General features: G+C 59.4%; 1 protein-coding gene across 1 annotated transcript; it reads left to right on the forward strand.

Moving 5' to 3' along the window:
* The first annotated feature begins 869 nt into the window (after window positions 1-869).
* MXD4 (MAX dimerization protein 4) lies at window positions 870-15,612 on the forward strand. The gene is made up of 6 exons (XM_012737419.2): window positions 870-1,116; window positions 1,212-1,311; window positions 4,700-4,729; window positions 10,737-10,851; window positions 11,803-11,965; window positions 12,390-15,612. The coding sequence occupies exons 1-6, from the start codon at window positions 879-881 to the stop codon at window positions 12,545-12,547; spliced, it is 804 nt and encodes a 267-aa protein (XP_012592873.2). The 5' UTR covers window positions 870-878; the 3' UTR covers window positions 12,548-15,612.
* The last annotated feature ends 1,207 nt before the right edge of the window (window positions 15,613-16,819 follow it).

Here is a 16,819-nt window from a genome sequence, read left to right on the forward strand (position 1 = left end):
GAGGGGACAGCGCATGCCTCTGGGAATGTCCCCGCCCTTCAGACCAGACACAGAGCACACAGCCCTACACTCTTTGAAGCCCTTCTCGACTGTGGCAGCGAATCTTTGTCCCCTTCTCTGGGTGTAGGGCCCCTCCTTCAGCCCTGGTGTCCACTGGGCAGCTCTGAGCGACCCCTCCCGCTCTGGGCCTCAGTTTCCCCATTGATACCCTCAGAGGCCTGGCTCTTAGGCTCAAACTGTCTGCGCCCCTCCCTCAAGGCCCAGTCTTTCCTGGGGCCACTCTGTGTCCGGTGGGGAGGGGAGTCGTTTGCAGTCCCACGCGAGACCCCCAAGCAGACCTCGAGGCTGCGTCCCCCCCCCGCGGAAACAGTGTCGCAGCTAGCCGTGGGCACAGGTTCCTGAGCGTGTTGCGCACAGACCCGCCGCCCCGGCGGCGCGGTGGGCGCACGACCAAGCCAGGGGTCGTTCACGACGCGCCTTGCGTACCCACCGGCCTGGCGCTGGGCCGGGAGCTGGCGGTCCCGGGCGCGCTCCGCTTCCTCTCGGCAATGTGTCCGGCCGCAGCGCCCTTATTGGTCCGCGGCCCCTACTTTACATAGGCCGCTCTGACCCAATCGGCGCGCAGAGCCTACTTAACATGCACGACCGCCACCAGTCAGCGCGCGCGGGGGCCGGGCCACCACGTGCTGTTGCTAAGCTTAGGCTTCTAAATTGTTACTACGCGGCTGGCCTATCGGAACCGAGCTTCGCATCTGTCAACATTGTCGGCCCGGCCCGAGGCGTTCGGCCTGTCCCCATTGGCCTCTGCCCAGCCCAGTGCCCGCCCTCGGAGCCGCAGCGCCTGCTCCCATTGGCTGCGCCGGCCGCCGCTTGCCCTTATGTGTCAATTTGAGGGCCCGAGACAGAGGGTGGCGGCCGAGCGCACAGCGAGTCCGCCGAGTCTGGGAAGTGGTGCCGCGGCCGCGCGGGGCGGGCGGCGAGCGGAGCCGGCCAGAACGGGCCGGGCAGCGGCCGCCGCCGTCCCCGGGCGTGCGGGCGGCGCGGGCAGGAGGATGGAGCTGAATTCCCTGCTGATCCTGCTGGAGGCGGCCGAGTACCTGGAGCGCAGGGACCGAGGTAGCGCCCGCGCCCCTTTGTGCGCCGGACGGCGGGCGGGCGGCGGCGGGGCGCGGGCGGGGCGGGGGCCCGCTGACCGCGCCGTCTGTCTGCAGAGGCCGAGCACGGCTACGCCTCAGTGCTGCCCTTCGACGGCGACTTCGCCAGGAAGAAAACAAAGGCGGCCGGCCTGGTGCGCAAGGCCCCGAACAACAGGTACTGCCCCCCGTGCGGCCGCTCCCCGCCCGGCCCGAAGCCAGTTCTGCTCGGCCCGGCCCGAGCTCAGCCCCGTCGCAACCCGGAGAATCCTCCCGGGCGGATCCCCGGCCCGCAACCCTCGCTGTGCGGCTGCGCGCCCCGGCGGCCAGCCTGGAGGAGGAGGCGCGCCGGGCCGCGGCCGCAGCCCCGCCCGCGCGCCCCGCCCGCGCCGTCGCCATCTTCCCGCGGCCGCGCCTCCTCGGCCTCTCGCGTAAACAGTGCCACGCGTACAGCGCCCGCTGCCCGGGGTCTCCTCCCGCAGCCGCTCCCGCCCCCAAGTTGTTCTGGACTTTTCCAGGCAGGAAAAAAGTTGTCAGTGGGCGCTGGCCGATGCCCCGCGTGTCCCGAGAAACTGAGGCTCAGTCGGGGTGCCTTGGGGCTGCCGGCCCTCACCCCTCTCTCCGCGGGTGGGTGGGCCGCCTCTCTCTGTCTGCCCCCAGGAGCCAAGCCCCCTCAGAAGCGTGGACAAAGAAGGCGCGTGGAGGCCCTGCCCGGGCCCCCACTCCTCCCAAAGTGCCCACCGCGCCTGCCCGGCCTCCGGACACAGTGAAACTCCAGCTACCAGTGCAGGGGTCCTCTTCTTTGGGACAGGAGGCCTGTTTAAGGGAGCAGGAAGAGGGGGCCGGCTGCAGGGGCAGGCTCCGTGAAGGAGTTCCTCCTGGTGCCAGCTACTGCCTCCATGCCCTTGGCCTTGTGCTCAGATTGCAGAAGCCCTAAAGTAGGGTGCGTGCACTTCCCTGAGTGGGGAGTGGGGACCCTGGGCTAGGGCTCTCCACCGAGTTTCCACTCTCCTGGCTGCTGTGAAGACCATGGCACACCTGTCATTGTTTGGGGGCCCACCTTGGCCCAGTTACTTGCATGTCACCAGGCTGGGAGCTGCACTCGCAGGGGGCTTCAGGGCCCCTTGGCAAAGGGTGCGGCCCATTCCTGTGGCCTGCCTGTTCTTGGGAAACAGAAAGGCTGGCACGGGGACCCATCTCTGTGGCGTCCTGGCGTCCTCAGCCTGGCCAAGAATTGGTTGAGTCTGTAGCTGCCCTGTTTGGGAACTGTCTCTGAGTCCCAGACCCTGGTCCCCTGTTGGGGACAGTTCGGAGAAGGACCTGAGTGTGTTGGGGACTCCTCAGTGAGCAAGCCTGGCCCTTGATGCCTTCTTTCCCAATCCCAAGTCCCTGCTACCTGTACAAAACGGCAAGGATGTGACCTCAGTTTCCTATGGCATGGAGTACCCAAAGGTGACAACCGGAATCATAGCTGAGGCTCCCTGAATGCTTTCTCTGCACTACCTGTTCCACAAACACAACTGATTAATCTTCCCCTCAGCCCCACAAAGGTGATGTTATTTTTAATCTTCATTTACTGCTGAGGAAACCGAGGCACAGAGAGATTCAGTTACTTGACTGAAGCCACTCATCCATCTCTGATGATTCCTGTCCTGAGGTGGGGTCCTGGCCTTCCACACCTGCTGGGAGGGAGACCTGGGGGCACTGGTGAGGGATGTGGAGGGCTCCTCAGCTGGGCCCATCTCCCCTGCGGCTCCCCTGGGCAGGGCCTGACTACCCCTGTGCCTGAGGCAGCCTCAGGCCGACAGACATGGCCTCTTGGCAGTCGCTGCCCTTGAGGCTGTCCTCAGCCAGGCCAGACAAGGACCTGGGGCAGAGGGTCCTGAAGCCTCTAACTTGGTGGGGCAGCCCCACTCACATCTGTGGGGCTTGTGTGTCTTGCCTAGGTGAAGGAAAGGGATGGGGCACAGTAGGGACCACGCCAAGAGGTGGGTAGTGTGCAGGAGGGCAGGGTTGGGTTTGCGGGGGACGTGGCCCCAGTGCCTGCTGTGGTTCAGCAGGAGGGGCCTGGAGCCAGCCCGCGGGGGTTGGGTTCTATAAGAAAGTGAGCAGACAAGGGCTGAGGTGATGCTGGAAGCATTTGTCTTGGCACAGCCCAGAGGGGGCTTGCTCCAACTCTCCTCAAGGACAGGATGCTCCTGGGACCCGTGTCACACACCTCCTTTGCAAGGGCCCTAACAGTCTCTGGACCCAGGAAGAACTCCCAGGGAGGAGGGCTGGCTCCCCTGCATCCCCCAGGCTGCCTGGGAAGTGTCCCTCTGCCTCCAGGGTGGGATCTAGCCCAGAGGTTACATGGGGAGGCCCAGCAGCTAGCAGTCCCAGGGCTTTGTTGGCTGCCGCGGGCCACGGAGGCAGATGGGGAGGCAGGCAATCCAGCCTGATGTGTGGGGACAGGAGACACCAAATCCCAAGTTCTTGGAACAGGAGATTGTGGGAGTAGGCAGGCAGTGGTCAGCAGAAGCTTCAGGAAGGGGCAGGGGTCTGGAGCAGGGAGAGGGCTCAGGGCTTAGTCTGGATGTGCCTCAAGTGGCCTGGACTCTCTGTTCATGTGTGCAGCAGTCTGGGAGGCCTAGCTGGCCTCTGGGGTCCCCATGTACTGGATGGCGACCTGGAACTGGGTGCCTGGCCCATGCTGCATTGTTGTACTCCAGGGCAAATGCATTGGCACTGTACCCCTGTTGTATGCGGTATTCTGTGCCTTGTCCGAATGGACCAGACAGGTGGCATGAGCTGCAGGCAGGACCCCTGTCCTCAGAGAGCTGAGCCTGGGACCAAGACGGCCAGTCCAGGCAGTGCATGGCTCCTAAGGGAAGCAGGAGGGTCAACCTCGGTGTCCCCTTGCACTCACTGGCCCACCAAGCACCTGGGTATCAGAAGCCCCCTCATGGGCTGAGTTGACTGAGACTTCTCTGTCCCTGGGTGTCCCTATTGGTCCTGTGAGCTGTGATCATGTGGGTATGTGAGTCCGGTAAGCTGGTGTTGTCAGGACACGACCACCGGTCTCCTGAGGACCTGGTCTCTGTTCTCTGAGCTCAACCTGCCGTTGGTCCTCTGTGCTGGCCCATGTTGGTTCTAAGGACACAGCGAACCTTAGGGAGTGGGGAGCAGAGAAGGCAGGCTGCTGGCTGCCTGGGCAACTGTGGGGTGCTGGGTGGGTAAGCCCCAGGACTGGCTATTGCTGCTCTCTGGGCCTCCCCCACCCCTTCCAGAAGGGGTCTGGATCCTCCTGCCAGCCAGAGCCCTTGTGGGCCTTGCTAAGTGGCCTAGTGGGACACCCTAGACCCACCTGCACCTCCGTGCCTCACTGTCCTTGTGGCTCAGTGTGTGGTTCCTGTAGGCCCTTGGCTGGCAGTTGCTCACCTGCCCCAGCCCTCACTGCCCTGGGCCATTTTGGATCCCATACCCACCTAGCTGCTGTCTGCAGGTCCCTACCCCTCCCCAGCCGGTCTTTATATTCTGGTGGTCGGGCAGTGCAGTGAGCTCTGTCTTTCTGTCTCTCTGAACAGGTCTTCACACAACGAGCTAGAAAAGCACAGGTAAGTGACATCTCCCCAGTCCCCCAGTTGAGCTGCCTGACACACCTGGCCCCACTCTGCTGAGGGGATGCTGTGGCTGCTGAACCCCCCACCTGGCCTGGCCTGGGCGTGGCTGACTATGCTGCCAGGCTGTCTACCCTCGTCTTGGGAAGGGTCCTCCTTAAAGGAGAAGGCCAGGGTCACTGTTGTGCTGGGAGGCGGGGGATAGCGGGGCTACCCAGGCTCTGCTCCAGGGAGTTTAGCCTGGGGGCCAGAGCCAGGTGGTGGCAGGGTCTTGGAGCAGGACCCATTGTGCAGTGGATGATGGGCTGTGATCAGGAGTTGGGGCCTCTGATCCCTCAACCCCATGCCCTTTGCCTCTATTCCTTCTAGGGTCTGCCTTCCAAGGAGCCATGCTAGAGTCTTGTTCAAGGGCCAGTGTGGGGGCAGCTAGTCTCCCATGGGTCTGTTGGGAAGCTCTGGTCCAGGGCAGGATTCACGTGAGCCCCCTTTGTGTCTACTCAACTGCAGGGCTGGGTCCACGGGGGAGCATGGCCACCTAGGAGTCCCTCTGTCCTGGTCCCAGTTAGCCCGGGGCCCTGCTTGTAACGTTACTGGGTGTCCCTTCCCTAACTGGTGCTGGCCTGAGGCTGCTAGGGCTGCAGACCCAGCTGTGCCAACGGGACGTGGTACAGTGAGCTCGTGAGCCTTGGGTGGGTACAAAGGCTCCATAGGCTAGGCAGTGCCAAAGGCAGGAGCCCCCTGCCAGGATCAGGGAGACCCCCTGAGGGATGCTGGGTGATCTTTCCTCCTGACTTTGTACCCATCTGTGAAATGGGTCAGTTCTTTCTCTCCTTCTGGCAGGGGCATTTCTACATGCCAGTTGAGCCTTCCCTGGCCTGCTCTGGGAAGACTGGCACTCGGCCAGTTCTCCACCTCCCCCCTATGTACCCATGGCAGCACCAACTTCTGCTCCCCCAGGATTCAGGCTGCTGGCTGGGGCGGGCGGCTGGGCAGGGGCAGAACACCGTGTTCTCTGAGGAACTGAACTTCCTGGACTGACCATGTGTGTTTGGGGGGGTTCCCTAGAGACCACAGAGGCAGGGGCAGGTGCAGGGCCTGAAGAAACTGGTCAGGCCTGGAGTTGCTCCCAGACCAGAGACCAGCCTGGCCTTGACTGGGACCTAGAACTTGGGCAGGTTAAGTCGGGGAAGGCTTCCTGGAGGTGGTAGTGAGGACAGACAGGGGGGATGCCACTGGGGGAGCATGGGTGGCAAGGGTATGGCAGCCTCTGACCGCTGCAGCTGCCCCTTGACCCTGGCCTTGGCCTCTGCCATCTCCTCCAGAGATGTGAAACATGGGTGGAGAGGGAGCAGATAGGTGGGCAGCCTGGTGACTATGCAGGCTCTCCCGGCCCAGTGCAGGGGTCTCTGTTTCTGGCTGGCCAAGAAGCAAGTGTGGGCAGCCCTGAACACCCACAGGCCTGGAGCTTAGGGCTCTGGCAGGGACTTTAATCATAGCCTACCTGTGGCTGGCCCAAGGCTGATGCCGGATGCTCCTGGCTGCTGGCCGCAGGAAGGGCTGCATGTTGTCCTGAGGAAGGAAGGAAGCACCTGGCTGGGCCACCAGCCGCCCCTGGGAGGCAGGCCCTGAACATCAACCTCCCTGGAGGTGTCCCCTCACTGGGGCTGGGCTGGGCCTGTGGGACTTCCCCTTGCATGTTCTCAGCCAAGCCAGGCCACCCTGAGACCTGTCTAGCCCTACTCCCCTCCCCTTCCTCCACTGTAGCCAAGCACATCCAGCAGGGCTGCTCAGTGTTGCTCGGCTGCTGACTCCAGGGGTCTGGGGCTTGAGGCCACACATTTCTTGGTCTGATGACCCTCATAGCCCAGCTCTAGGCTTTGGCCTTAGCACAGTTGTGGGGGGAGGGTCCTTGGCCTGCGTCCTAGCCCTTAGCACTCCCTGCAGTGGCAGGGCCCATCCCAGAGTCCCAGAGGCCAGTCTGGAGTCCTTAGTGGGGCCTGCCAACTTCCACCACCAAGCATAGAGACACTTGTCCAGGTCCTGGGTAGACCCCTCCCTCTGCGGGGCAGCCACGTGCAGCCTTCACAAATCACACAAGGAACATGGGTTTGTTAACAACAACTAGAAAATGCAGGTCAACACAAGGAGAGAGTGGGAATTGCTCTTGCTCCCATCCCTGCGGCCCCTCAGGACCACTTGTCAGCGTATTTCCTTGCTGCCTCCTCTCTGGCAGCCAGGCCTGGCACTGTTCAGAGTGTGGCTCTGCTGGCTGGCTGGGACCCTGGCATGGAGCCAAGCCCTCTAGGAGCTCTGGGTCCTCCTCTAAGGATTGGGTTTGCAGGGGAAGCTGGGATGGGCTGGGCCCATGCCAAGGGCCTGCCTGTGGCAGCCCCGGTGACAGAGCTGCTGTTGGTTTCAGAGGCAGGTTCTGCCTCCTAAGTTCACAGTCTTCCTTCAGGAAGTGGTGGGTTTTAAAAGTGCTTTGGAATGCTCAGGACGCCGCAGGGTACTGGCAGAGGGCCTGGGGAGCTGCACAGCTTCAGGAGGAGGGCTTAGTGAGAGCCCCGTGTGGCTGTGGGCTGTGGACCTTTGGGGCTCAGGAGGGCAGACACACCCATGGGCCCACAGCTGGCTATTGACAGAGCGAGTTCCAAGCCCTGGCCCTAGGCTGCCCTGTCACAGCTGCTGCCCGGGGCAGGGAGCTACGAGGACCTGTGCAGCCTGCAGTCCTGGTGTGCACTGTCCTGGGGATGGGTGGACATGCTACCAAGTATTGACAGTGCACGTGTGTGGTCACATGGCCTCCCTTTGTCTCTTGAGAAAAGTCTGTTTTATGATTTCTAAAGCAGTCTGCTTAGGTACCCCCTGCACCGGGAGGCTGCTGCTCCACACAGGTGCTAATGTTGCTGAGACAGGAAGGGGACCTCGTTATCTTTATTTCCTCACTTGGTCTGTCACCTGACACTGAGTAAGCGCATCCTCCTGAGTTGCACATTCTGCACCGCCTCTCCCCACTGCCTGCTCGGGTCCTTAGCAGTGCCCCTCTGGCAACTCCAGGGAGGTCTCCAGACTGTACTGCAGAGAATGTTGGTGAGTGCAAGTGTTGCATTCCAGGGGGGACAGTTTTGCAGAACCAGGGGCCTAGAAGTAGAGACCCCAGCCAGCGGTTGGTGGTAATTGTGCCAGAGCCCTTCAGAACTTTGTTCCTTTGCTCTCCCACCAGCAAACTGTGAACTGTCCCCTGCACCGGCCGGGGAAGAGCCAGTCCCTCCTTTCCTTTTCAGCTCATTGGAAGGGTGACAATCGGTATCTCCTTGTTTGAGTTTTCATTTCCTGGGTTGCGTGTGAGATGGAGTCAGTGTTATGTTAGATTAGCCTCGTATTCTGCAACTTGCTTGCTTATGTCTTTTGCCTGCTGTCATGTTGACGTATTCCTCTGTTCATTTTTGATGTGTATGCACTCAGAATATGAGGAACCCTAACTGTGTGTCTTTTATATGTATGCAGATATTTTTCTACTGTTATTTGTCTTTTAGCTGTGTTTTTTTTCTTTCTTGTACAAATGTCTTTGATTGTAATAGTAATATGTGGTTTTTTTAGCATAGAAAACCTGGAAAATACAGAAAAGCACAAAGCTGAAGAAATAAACGTTGCCAACCGCATCACCTGGAGATGCACGCTTCCTGTGCTTCATTGTGTTTTGTTGAGTCTCTTGTGTGCGTCTGCTGTTTTATTTTTAAACAAAATTGGGTCACTTGTCACATATGTAGTTCCGTATTCCAATTTTTTGTCACTTAACATTCATGATGTGACAGTATAGATACACTAAAATGATGATGAGGCTGTCTTTGGGTGGTAGAATTTGGGGATACTTCTAATTATTTTTCTTTTTGTTGATTTGCATCTTCTAATTTTTCCACAGTAGTTATGTGCTGCCAATGTAATTAAATGGTGGATTGTAGAAATTGCCATTTGTTCTATAACAGGTGGGCCAGGAAAGGAGGGCCCCTGGCAGCATCCCCACCTACAAGCTTAGTCCAGTGATGGCTGTAGGATGGTGGGGACACACCCTCACCCAGCTTGGTGCCTCTTGCCCGCACAGTTCCTGGGGTGATGGGTCATGGGCACTGACCCCTGGGGGGTGAAGAGGCTGAGGTTCCAGGCACTTAAGGCAGTCATGGAACGGTGGCCTGGGATCCCCCCCATGCCTGTGTAAAGTTGTTGGAGAGGGGGTGTTGAAGATCCTTCAACATGGAGGTGGAGTCAGTATCAGTACAAATTCATGCCAGTTTCAGTCCTGTGTCCTGGAAGTTCTTTTTTTTTTTTTTTTTTTTTTTTTTTTTGAGACAGAGTCTCACTTTGTTGCCCTGGCTAGAGTAAGTGCCCTGGCGTCAGCCTAGCTCACAGCAACCTCAAACTGCTGGGCTCAAGTGATCCTCCTGCCTCAGCCTCCCAAGTAGCTGGGACTACAGGCATGCACCACCATGCCCAGCTAATTTTTTGTATATATATTTTTAGTTGGTCAATTAATTTCTTTCTATTTTTAGTAGAGACGGGGTCTCGCTCAGGCTGGTTTTGAACTCCTGACCTCAGCAATCCGCCCGCCTCGGCCTCCCAGAGTGCTAGGATTACAGGCGTGAGCCACCACACCCGGCCTGGAAGTTCTTCTTAAGGTTTAACTCAGGTTCATCCAGAAGAACTTCTAGGTCCCATGGTGTGGTGGGCTGGGGCACTGGGTGAGGTGCTTTGTCAGTAGAGGTTGCTGTGTGGATGTGGGTGACAGCCGTAGGGCCACAGGTTGCAGCCCTCCCCTGAGGAGCAGGACTGTTATGGCTCTGTAGATTCCCTGCACCCAGCAGCTCCTCCTTTGGGCTTCAGGATCCTCTGTCCAGAGGAAATGGCCGTCCTGCCTGCTTCCCTCCCAGGGAGACTGGATTTGCTGGGGCTTTTGAACACTGGGAGCAGAGATGACAAGGTGGGGACGCTTGATGTTAATACTGCTGGGGGAAAGGAGCATGCACAGGCATTGGTGACAATAGGGCAGTTGGGCAGCAGGTTTCCAAAAGCCTCAAAAAATATTCCTACCCCTTGACCTGGCAGTTCTACTCCTAAGAATCTCTCCTAAGCAGAGCGTCCTGTGTTTGCAAGTGACCTTGGCAGCCGGTGGGCTGGGCAGTCTGGTACTGGGCATGGCTGTGATGAAGCCCATCTGCGTCCTGGGGTGCTGGGCCAGGTGGATATGGCAGAGGCCCAGGCCAAATAAGAGAGCTCCTGGGGATGAGCACCACCAGCCGGTACTCCCAGACACACAAACCAGCCAGGAGAGGCAGCGTTTCTGCAAGAGCAGGTCTAGGAGAAAGCCCAGGCTCTTCTGAACCCCGTTATGAACAAATTCTGGAGGACTGTGGCATATGAACAATTACCACTGAGTATGATAGCTCCAGTTTTGTGGAAAAATGCATTAATCTGTGTGGATACTGGGACAAACTCTAGAATGAAGCAGTTTCTAAAGGGAGACCAAACTCAGGGTTGGAGGGGGCCGGTCCTTGGATGTTCTTGACCTGGGTGGACTTGTGGTGACAAGAGTGACCAGAGAGCATGTTATCTGCAGCAAGGTGATGGGATGTAAATCTTGTCTGAGTCCTCCAGACCTCAGCGTACCCTGCCCGGCACCCTTTGCCTCCCCGTCCTTCCCTGTTGGTCACTCAGAGTCTAGATGCAGGGCTGTGGCAGTGGGGCAAGCAGGGGCTCTTAGGGCAGTGCCTGGTGGTGGCACTCTGAGGCTCTGGCAGGGCCATGGTGGTCTGGGCTTACCCTTCTCCAAAGGGTGCCAGGCCAGGAGGGGATCCTTGGAGAGGGACCCTTACCTGCAGCAGGGTTAGGGGCTGTGCAGGGCCCAGCCAGCTAAGCCTGCCTCCTCCAGACCTCTCAGGCCAGCCCTGCCTGCCGTCACCCCCATGGCTTTGCCACTCCTGCCTGATGGTTCCATCTCTGGCTCTTTCAGACGAGCCAAACTCAGGCTCTACCTGGAACAGCTCAAGCAGCTGGTGCCCCTGGGCCCTGACAGCACCCGCCACACCACGCTGAGCCTCCTGAAGCGTGCCAAGGTGCACATCAAGGTGAGCAGGGCTGTGCCCTCTGCCCCTGCCCTGTCCAGCTGCCTTGGCTGACCTCAGCCTATTCCTGTGTGGCCTCGGGATGCTCCTGGTGGTGGGGGTGGGGGGTGGGGCAGCTCTTCAACCAGAGGGCCTGAGGGTGGGTGGGGAACCGCTTGACAGGTGCCTATTGGGGTCTGGCTGGGGGAGCAGCAGCAGGAGCTGCCTGGGCTGAGGTTACATGTCTTGTACCAAGTTTTGTTGGGTGGTGACAGGGTAGGAGTAGGCAGGGCACGGGGCTGAGAGAGACATTGCCTGGGGCAGTCCCCCCATGGTCTTAGACTGAGACCTGCTGGTTTGGAGTCTGGTGACATTTTGGCCCATCAGGAGGAGTGTCCATCCCCTCTAAGGGCTTCCTCTGCCTGCACAGGCATGGGTACCTCCACTTGGGGTGGCAGGAGCTTTGAGGGCAATGGTCAGAGTCCTGGGGGCCCTCAGAGAGCAAAGCAGGCAGTGTCATAGCTGAGCGCACAGGAAGGTTTAGAGAGGGCAGGGTGCTACAGGTACCATTGTGGCATAGGCCAAAGCCTGAGACAGGCAGGGTCAAGAGTGTTCGAGAAGAGCTGTTTGGAGTAGGGCTGTCCTTCTGGAGAAGGTTCCAGCTGAAGGCTGGGTGGCACTGACCCAGGGCTTTAAGCCCACACCACTCTGCTTGACCAAGGCTGGCTGGCTGTTGGGGGCGCACGAGCCAATCAGTAGATGGAGAGGTAGCACCTGTGGGTGACCACCTGGCTGGAATAGGGAGGGGAACATATCAGGCTGTGGGGGGCCAGCGGGGACTGGGCACCTTGTGGCCCCTGGCCTGGCTGAGCCATATGGGGGATGGGGAGCCTGCCCTGCCCAGCCCTCTGTGCCTGGCACCTGGTGTGGGGACACTCCTTCCTTGCCGAAGGCTCACAGCTCCCCCACCCCCAGAAACTGGAGGAGCAGGACCGCCGGGCACTGAGCATCAAGGAGCAGCTGCAGCGCGAGCATCGCTTCCTGAAGCGGCGCCTGGAGCAGCTGTCAGTGCAGAGCGTGGAGCGCGTGCGCACAGATAGCACAGGCTCTGCTGTCTCCACGGATGACTCCGAGCAAGGTGGGGACATGGGCCCAGGCCTCTTGCAGCTCCCCAGGGGGATGGCAGAGGAGGCATCTGGGGTAGGTTCAGGGATGACGGGGTATCCCCAGTAGCATCTGAGCCCGCTGCATGCCTTGGCTCATTCATCATCACCAGCTGCATGCAGAAGGGCGGGACAAAGAGGGTGAGGCGTAGAGGCTGGGTGACATGCCCACGTGGGGGCCAGAGCCAGGCTTGGCCCTGGCAGTATGCTTCAGGAACTGGGTTTTTACCCAGAGCCTGTCCTAGTATGTGCTGCCTCATGGCCTAGATAGAAGTTCTGTAACTATTGCCAGAGCTTCTGCTTCCAGAAAAGGGAGAGAGAGACCCTGGCTGTGAAGGAGCCCTAGGCTGGTGCCCACAGCATGCCTCACCCCACCCCACCCCTCTCTGTTCTCCCCAGAAGTGGACATAGAGGGCATGGAGTTTGGTCCCGGTGAGCTGGACAGTGTTGGCAGCAGCAGTGACGTGGATGACCACTACAGCCTGCAGAGTGGTGGCAGCAGCGACGGTGGCTATGGGCCCCATTGCCGGCGGCCTGGCTGCCCTGGCCTCTTGTAGGCCCTGTGCCCTCTGCTCCTGGCCTGCCCACCTGCCCAGCCAAGCGTGTCAGCCCTCCAGGCCTCCCTCAACTGACGTCAGCCTTGCCACAGGCCCACCACTGTACCATTCTGGAAGCTCCAGCTGCTGCCTGGGCTGCCCGCCTCTGCCCACTCACTGGTCAGGGACTGCTGAGCCACCCGACCCTCCCAGATGGGCAGGGCCCTCTGCAGGGAGGCAGGGCCTAGTTCCTGCGTTCCAGAGCCCAGCGTAGCCACCCATGGTCTGTTCTCAGATTCCTAAGCATTCCAGAAGTATTAAATGTCATTGCTGCAAACTTCGGCGGGCGCCGTGTGAGGGGCTTAATGACCACCACAGGGAGCTCAGACCCCAACCCTGGATCCCAGGAGAAAGGACCGAGGAAGGAAGGAAGGAAGGCGAGGCTGTCTGTCTGTCTGTCCGTCCGTCCGTCCGTCTGTTGGTCCACGCAGGCTCTTGAAGCGTGGATGGAGGGATCCACGAAGGGCGGGACTTGGGTGAGCACCTGAGGCAGGTGGGCAGATGGGGGCCTTCCTGCCCTGCAGGCATAGGAGCCAGGGCTGGGCCATGCCACCCCTAGCTGGGGAGATCCTGATCTGGTAGGACTGTCAGATGCACACATGCACGCGCCTAGGCACACGCGCTTGTGTACACGCTCACACACGCAGACACATGGGCATCCAGAGGCCACATGTTCTAAGGAGGTTGGCCTTTGGAGGTCATCTGGGCAAATGCTGGCCCCTGGTCTGCACTCGACTCCCCCTGCAACTTCCAGCTCACCCGCACCTTCCTGGTCTACACAGGACAGGGAGCTTCCCTTCCTGCAGAGGCCGGGGTGAGCTAGAGGCTGGTGAGTTGAAACCACTGGGTCCTCAGGGAGCATTTTCATCTCCCTTTAGAGAAATAAAATGCTGTACTGCCCAGCAGCCTACACAGGGGTCCAGGAGTCCCTTGGAGAGGGGGCTTCCTCATGAGTTCTGCCGTGTCTGCCTCAGCTGGCAGAGGCTTTTTCCAAAAAACAAAACAGAAATGTTTTTGAAAACAAAAAAGCTATAAAGACTCTAGGCCAAGGGATGTTAGCGTGCGCCGCCTCTATTTCCTGTACGAGATTTTTGTACTCTATTTTCCTAGCTGTTGTTACATCCTTGTTTGCTGAGGGGTGGGAGCGACCCAGCTTCTCAGGGACCCATCCCTCCATCATGTTGTCATAGTGTGCCTTGTGTCCCATATCTGGCCCTGCCCCCACCACCAGCACATCCCTGTGGCTCATAGGACACCCCCAGCCTTCCCATCACGTGTCCCCCACAGTGGGCAGCCCCTCCCAGCATCCGGGCTTCCTGGGAGTGACCCAGCCAGGCCTGTGTGGGCATATGGCTGCTTTCTGCCACCAGCTGGAGAGGCCATGATCTGGCTCCAAATTTCATCCTCTCCAGCAGCTGGCAGGGGCCTGCTGTGCAGCCTGGGGACAGCAGACCACCTATGAGGGCTTGCTTGCTAACCAGAGAAATAGATTCTCATCTGCTACCTGACTCAAGCCCCTGTTCCCTGGCTGAGGGCAAGGGCTCCAGGTCTCAAACACTGGTAGCAGATGAAGACCCTGGGTGGTGCAGGCCTGGCAATAGGAGTCTTCTGCTGGCCTTGCATTTATAAAGTCCTTTATTCCTGGGGACCATGCAGCAATACTTAGGTGGTGGGCGTGAGGCTGGCCCACAGCAGTGCCTGCTACCTTCTCTGGTGCATCTGTAACCAATTTCCGAATCTTGGGGAAAATGTGTGTTTATTTTCAGCCATGTGGATGGACATCCCAGAGTGGGTGGCTTACTGAGGCAGGAAGCTCCCTTGAAACAGCTCTGGCACAGAACCTGCCCTACAGGCACTTGGGACAAGAGGCCCAGAGAGAGAACAGGCTTGTGGGGCGGGTGCATGGAGGTGGGGAGACTGTCCAAATGTCCTTCCGGCTGCATGGGAAGGGGCTGTTCCTGCTGGCCCAAGTCTGCCCACCATGCCTGCGCTCCCAGCACCTCTGAGAGTGCTTGCTTCTGGGCACCAGGACAGTCCATGCTCTCCATTCTTGAAGTATCAGCTCCCCTTGCCACCTTCTAACACCTGGGAGTGTTTGCTCCCACCTCTGGACAACAGAATCCAACAAGGTGACCAGTAGTGGCCTCCCTCAGCCAACCTTCCTGGCAGCTCAGCCGTGGCTTTTCAGGCTGCGGTTCCTGGGTGGACAGGGGAGCTGACAAGGGAGTCAGCTGCTCCTCCCTGCCCCCGACAGGTGTGTGTGCTGTGGCCCACGGGGTCAGGGCTGGTGCTAAGAGTTATTCACATCTACTCCTCCCCAGCTCCCTGCCATTTGCACAGGTTGGCCATTACTTGTGGCCATGGGGGCACAGGGCTGTTGTAGTGTCTGTAAAAAGCAACCGGGACCAGGACAGGGCACTAGGGTGCCTGTGCCCTCTGCATGTGCCCTCTTGGCCCACATGTGCCACTGTGGTGCTCGGTGGCTGATATTCTGGAACCCTAGGCTCAAGTTTGGATCCCCCTCTCTTCCCGGGAAGTGACCCCACATGCCAGGCCCTCAATATCCTGGTATAGGCCTGGCTGGCAGAGGAGGAGCTGCAGGGGGCTTTGCCTGCACGAGGACCCAGGGGCTGCCTCTAGCCCCAGTCTTAGTGGCAGTGCTGAGGCCTGTGTTCCTGGGTGGTGGAGCCACACACCAGGCGGTAGCCTGCCCTCCTGTCTGCCCTGGTCATCTCCTTCCCACTGGACTGGGCAGCCCCCGCCCCTGCCTGTCTCTGGGTCAGCTAACCTGGGGCCCCCTGCCCACAGCCTGCTCGGAAGATCCTGACCCCGACTGCAGGGCACCCCTGGGGCCCATGTCTGGGGTACTAGGGCAGGTTCTGTGCCAGATTTCTGGGGCCACTTGAGGCCTGGTGCTGGCGTGGTGGGCGCGCTGGAGTGGGAAATGGGCCCCACCCCCTGCCCACTGCTGGGGCAGTGCTGTGTCATTCTGTCATTGTAATATAAATACAGATTTTTATACCTCACTCCTCTGGCTCTGGCTCTTTCTATCACCGTGCTCGGTTCTTCCCCTCAGCTTCCCACTGGTGGCCACGTGGCCCGGCCTTTGAGGATTGGCCCTTACTGCCCTGCCTGCAGCCTCTGCTTTCTGGGAGGCCCAACAGACCACCACTGGGACACCATGTCACAGCTACTTCGCTGGACACTGTCACACCTGGAGTTGAATGAAGGCGGGTCCAGGTGGAAGCCCCCTTACTGGCCTATTTGCCAGATACGCTTGCTTGCTGCTGGCATTCGGGCTTTGCTCCCAACCAGGGCACCGCTGGGCCGAGGACGGCTCATCCCTTAGGGTGTCCTTGCTGGCTTGTCCTTGCTCACTGTGCCTGAGCCCTCCCTATGCAGAGCCTGCTGGCTCTCAGAGGCGCACCCTGAAAATCCCTCCCTGGGCCTGTCCCCAGAACTACCTGGGCATGGCCTCCACATCCCACCCTTGGGACCTGCTGTGCTAAGGTGTGGTGTGTCCAGCTGTCCTCTTATGTTGGCAGTGACCACAGGGACCCACCTCCTATCTGCCCATCGCAGGGGTGGTTGCGAGGTGGTGAGACCATGTGCCGTGGAGAGGAGAGGCCTTGCTCTTAAGCAAGCAGGGCCAGTCAGAGTGACCCTGGCTGCCTACTGCTCTACAGGAACAGACAATGCTGATCCTCTCAGGGCCCAGGGTTGGGAGTGTGGGCCCAGAGAGAGACATAGAAATGCCTGCCTTGAGTTCTGGAGAGTTGATGAAGTGGTGTAGCCAGAATGGGGATTTCCTGAGAGCATGGGGGCACCATACTGGACATAGGCAGCAGCACAATGGAGACGGCTCAGCAGGACCTGCTGGCAGGTTCTGGGGTGGGCACAGGAGAGGACTGAGTTCTTCCTCCCCACCCCAGCAGAACAGTGGACTCTGGATTCTTGAGCCTGTGTGATGCCCCCTCCCTCCACCTGCCAACCCGGAGTCCTAGAGGCCTTTAGTGGGACACCACTAGAAAAGGGGATTCTTGCTGGGTTTGCAGCTGGGGCTTCAGAGCACTGGGATTTGGGCATTAATGTAAGTGTAGACATCTGAATTCCAAATATTATTATGATTTAGAATCAACCACCACCTCATTTTCTATTGAGGGCATGTGGCTGCCAGGGGCCAAGCTGAGCACTTTGTGTAATTAGTGCCTGTCTGGTCATGCTGGGCCCATT

The sequence above is a fragment of the Microcebus murinus genome, chromosome 16 (genome assembly GCF_040939455.1).
Source record: "Microcebus murinus isolate Inina chromosome 16, M.murinus_Inina_mat1.0, whole genome shotgun sequence".
NCBI classification, from domain to species: Eukaryota; Metazoa; Chordata; class Mammalia; order Primates; family Cheirogaleidae; genus Microcebus; species Microcebus murinus.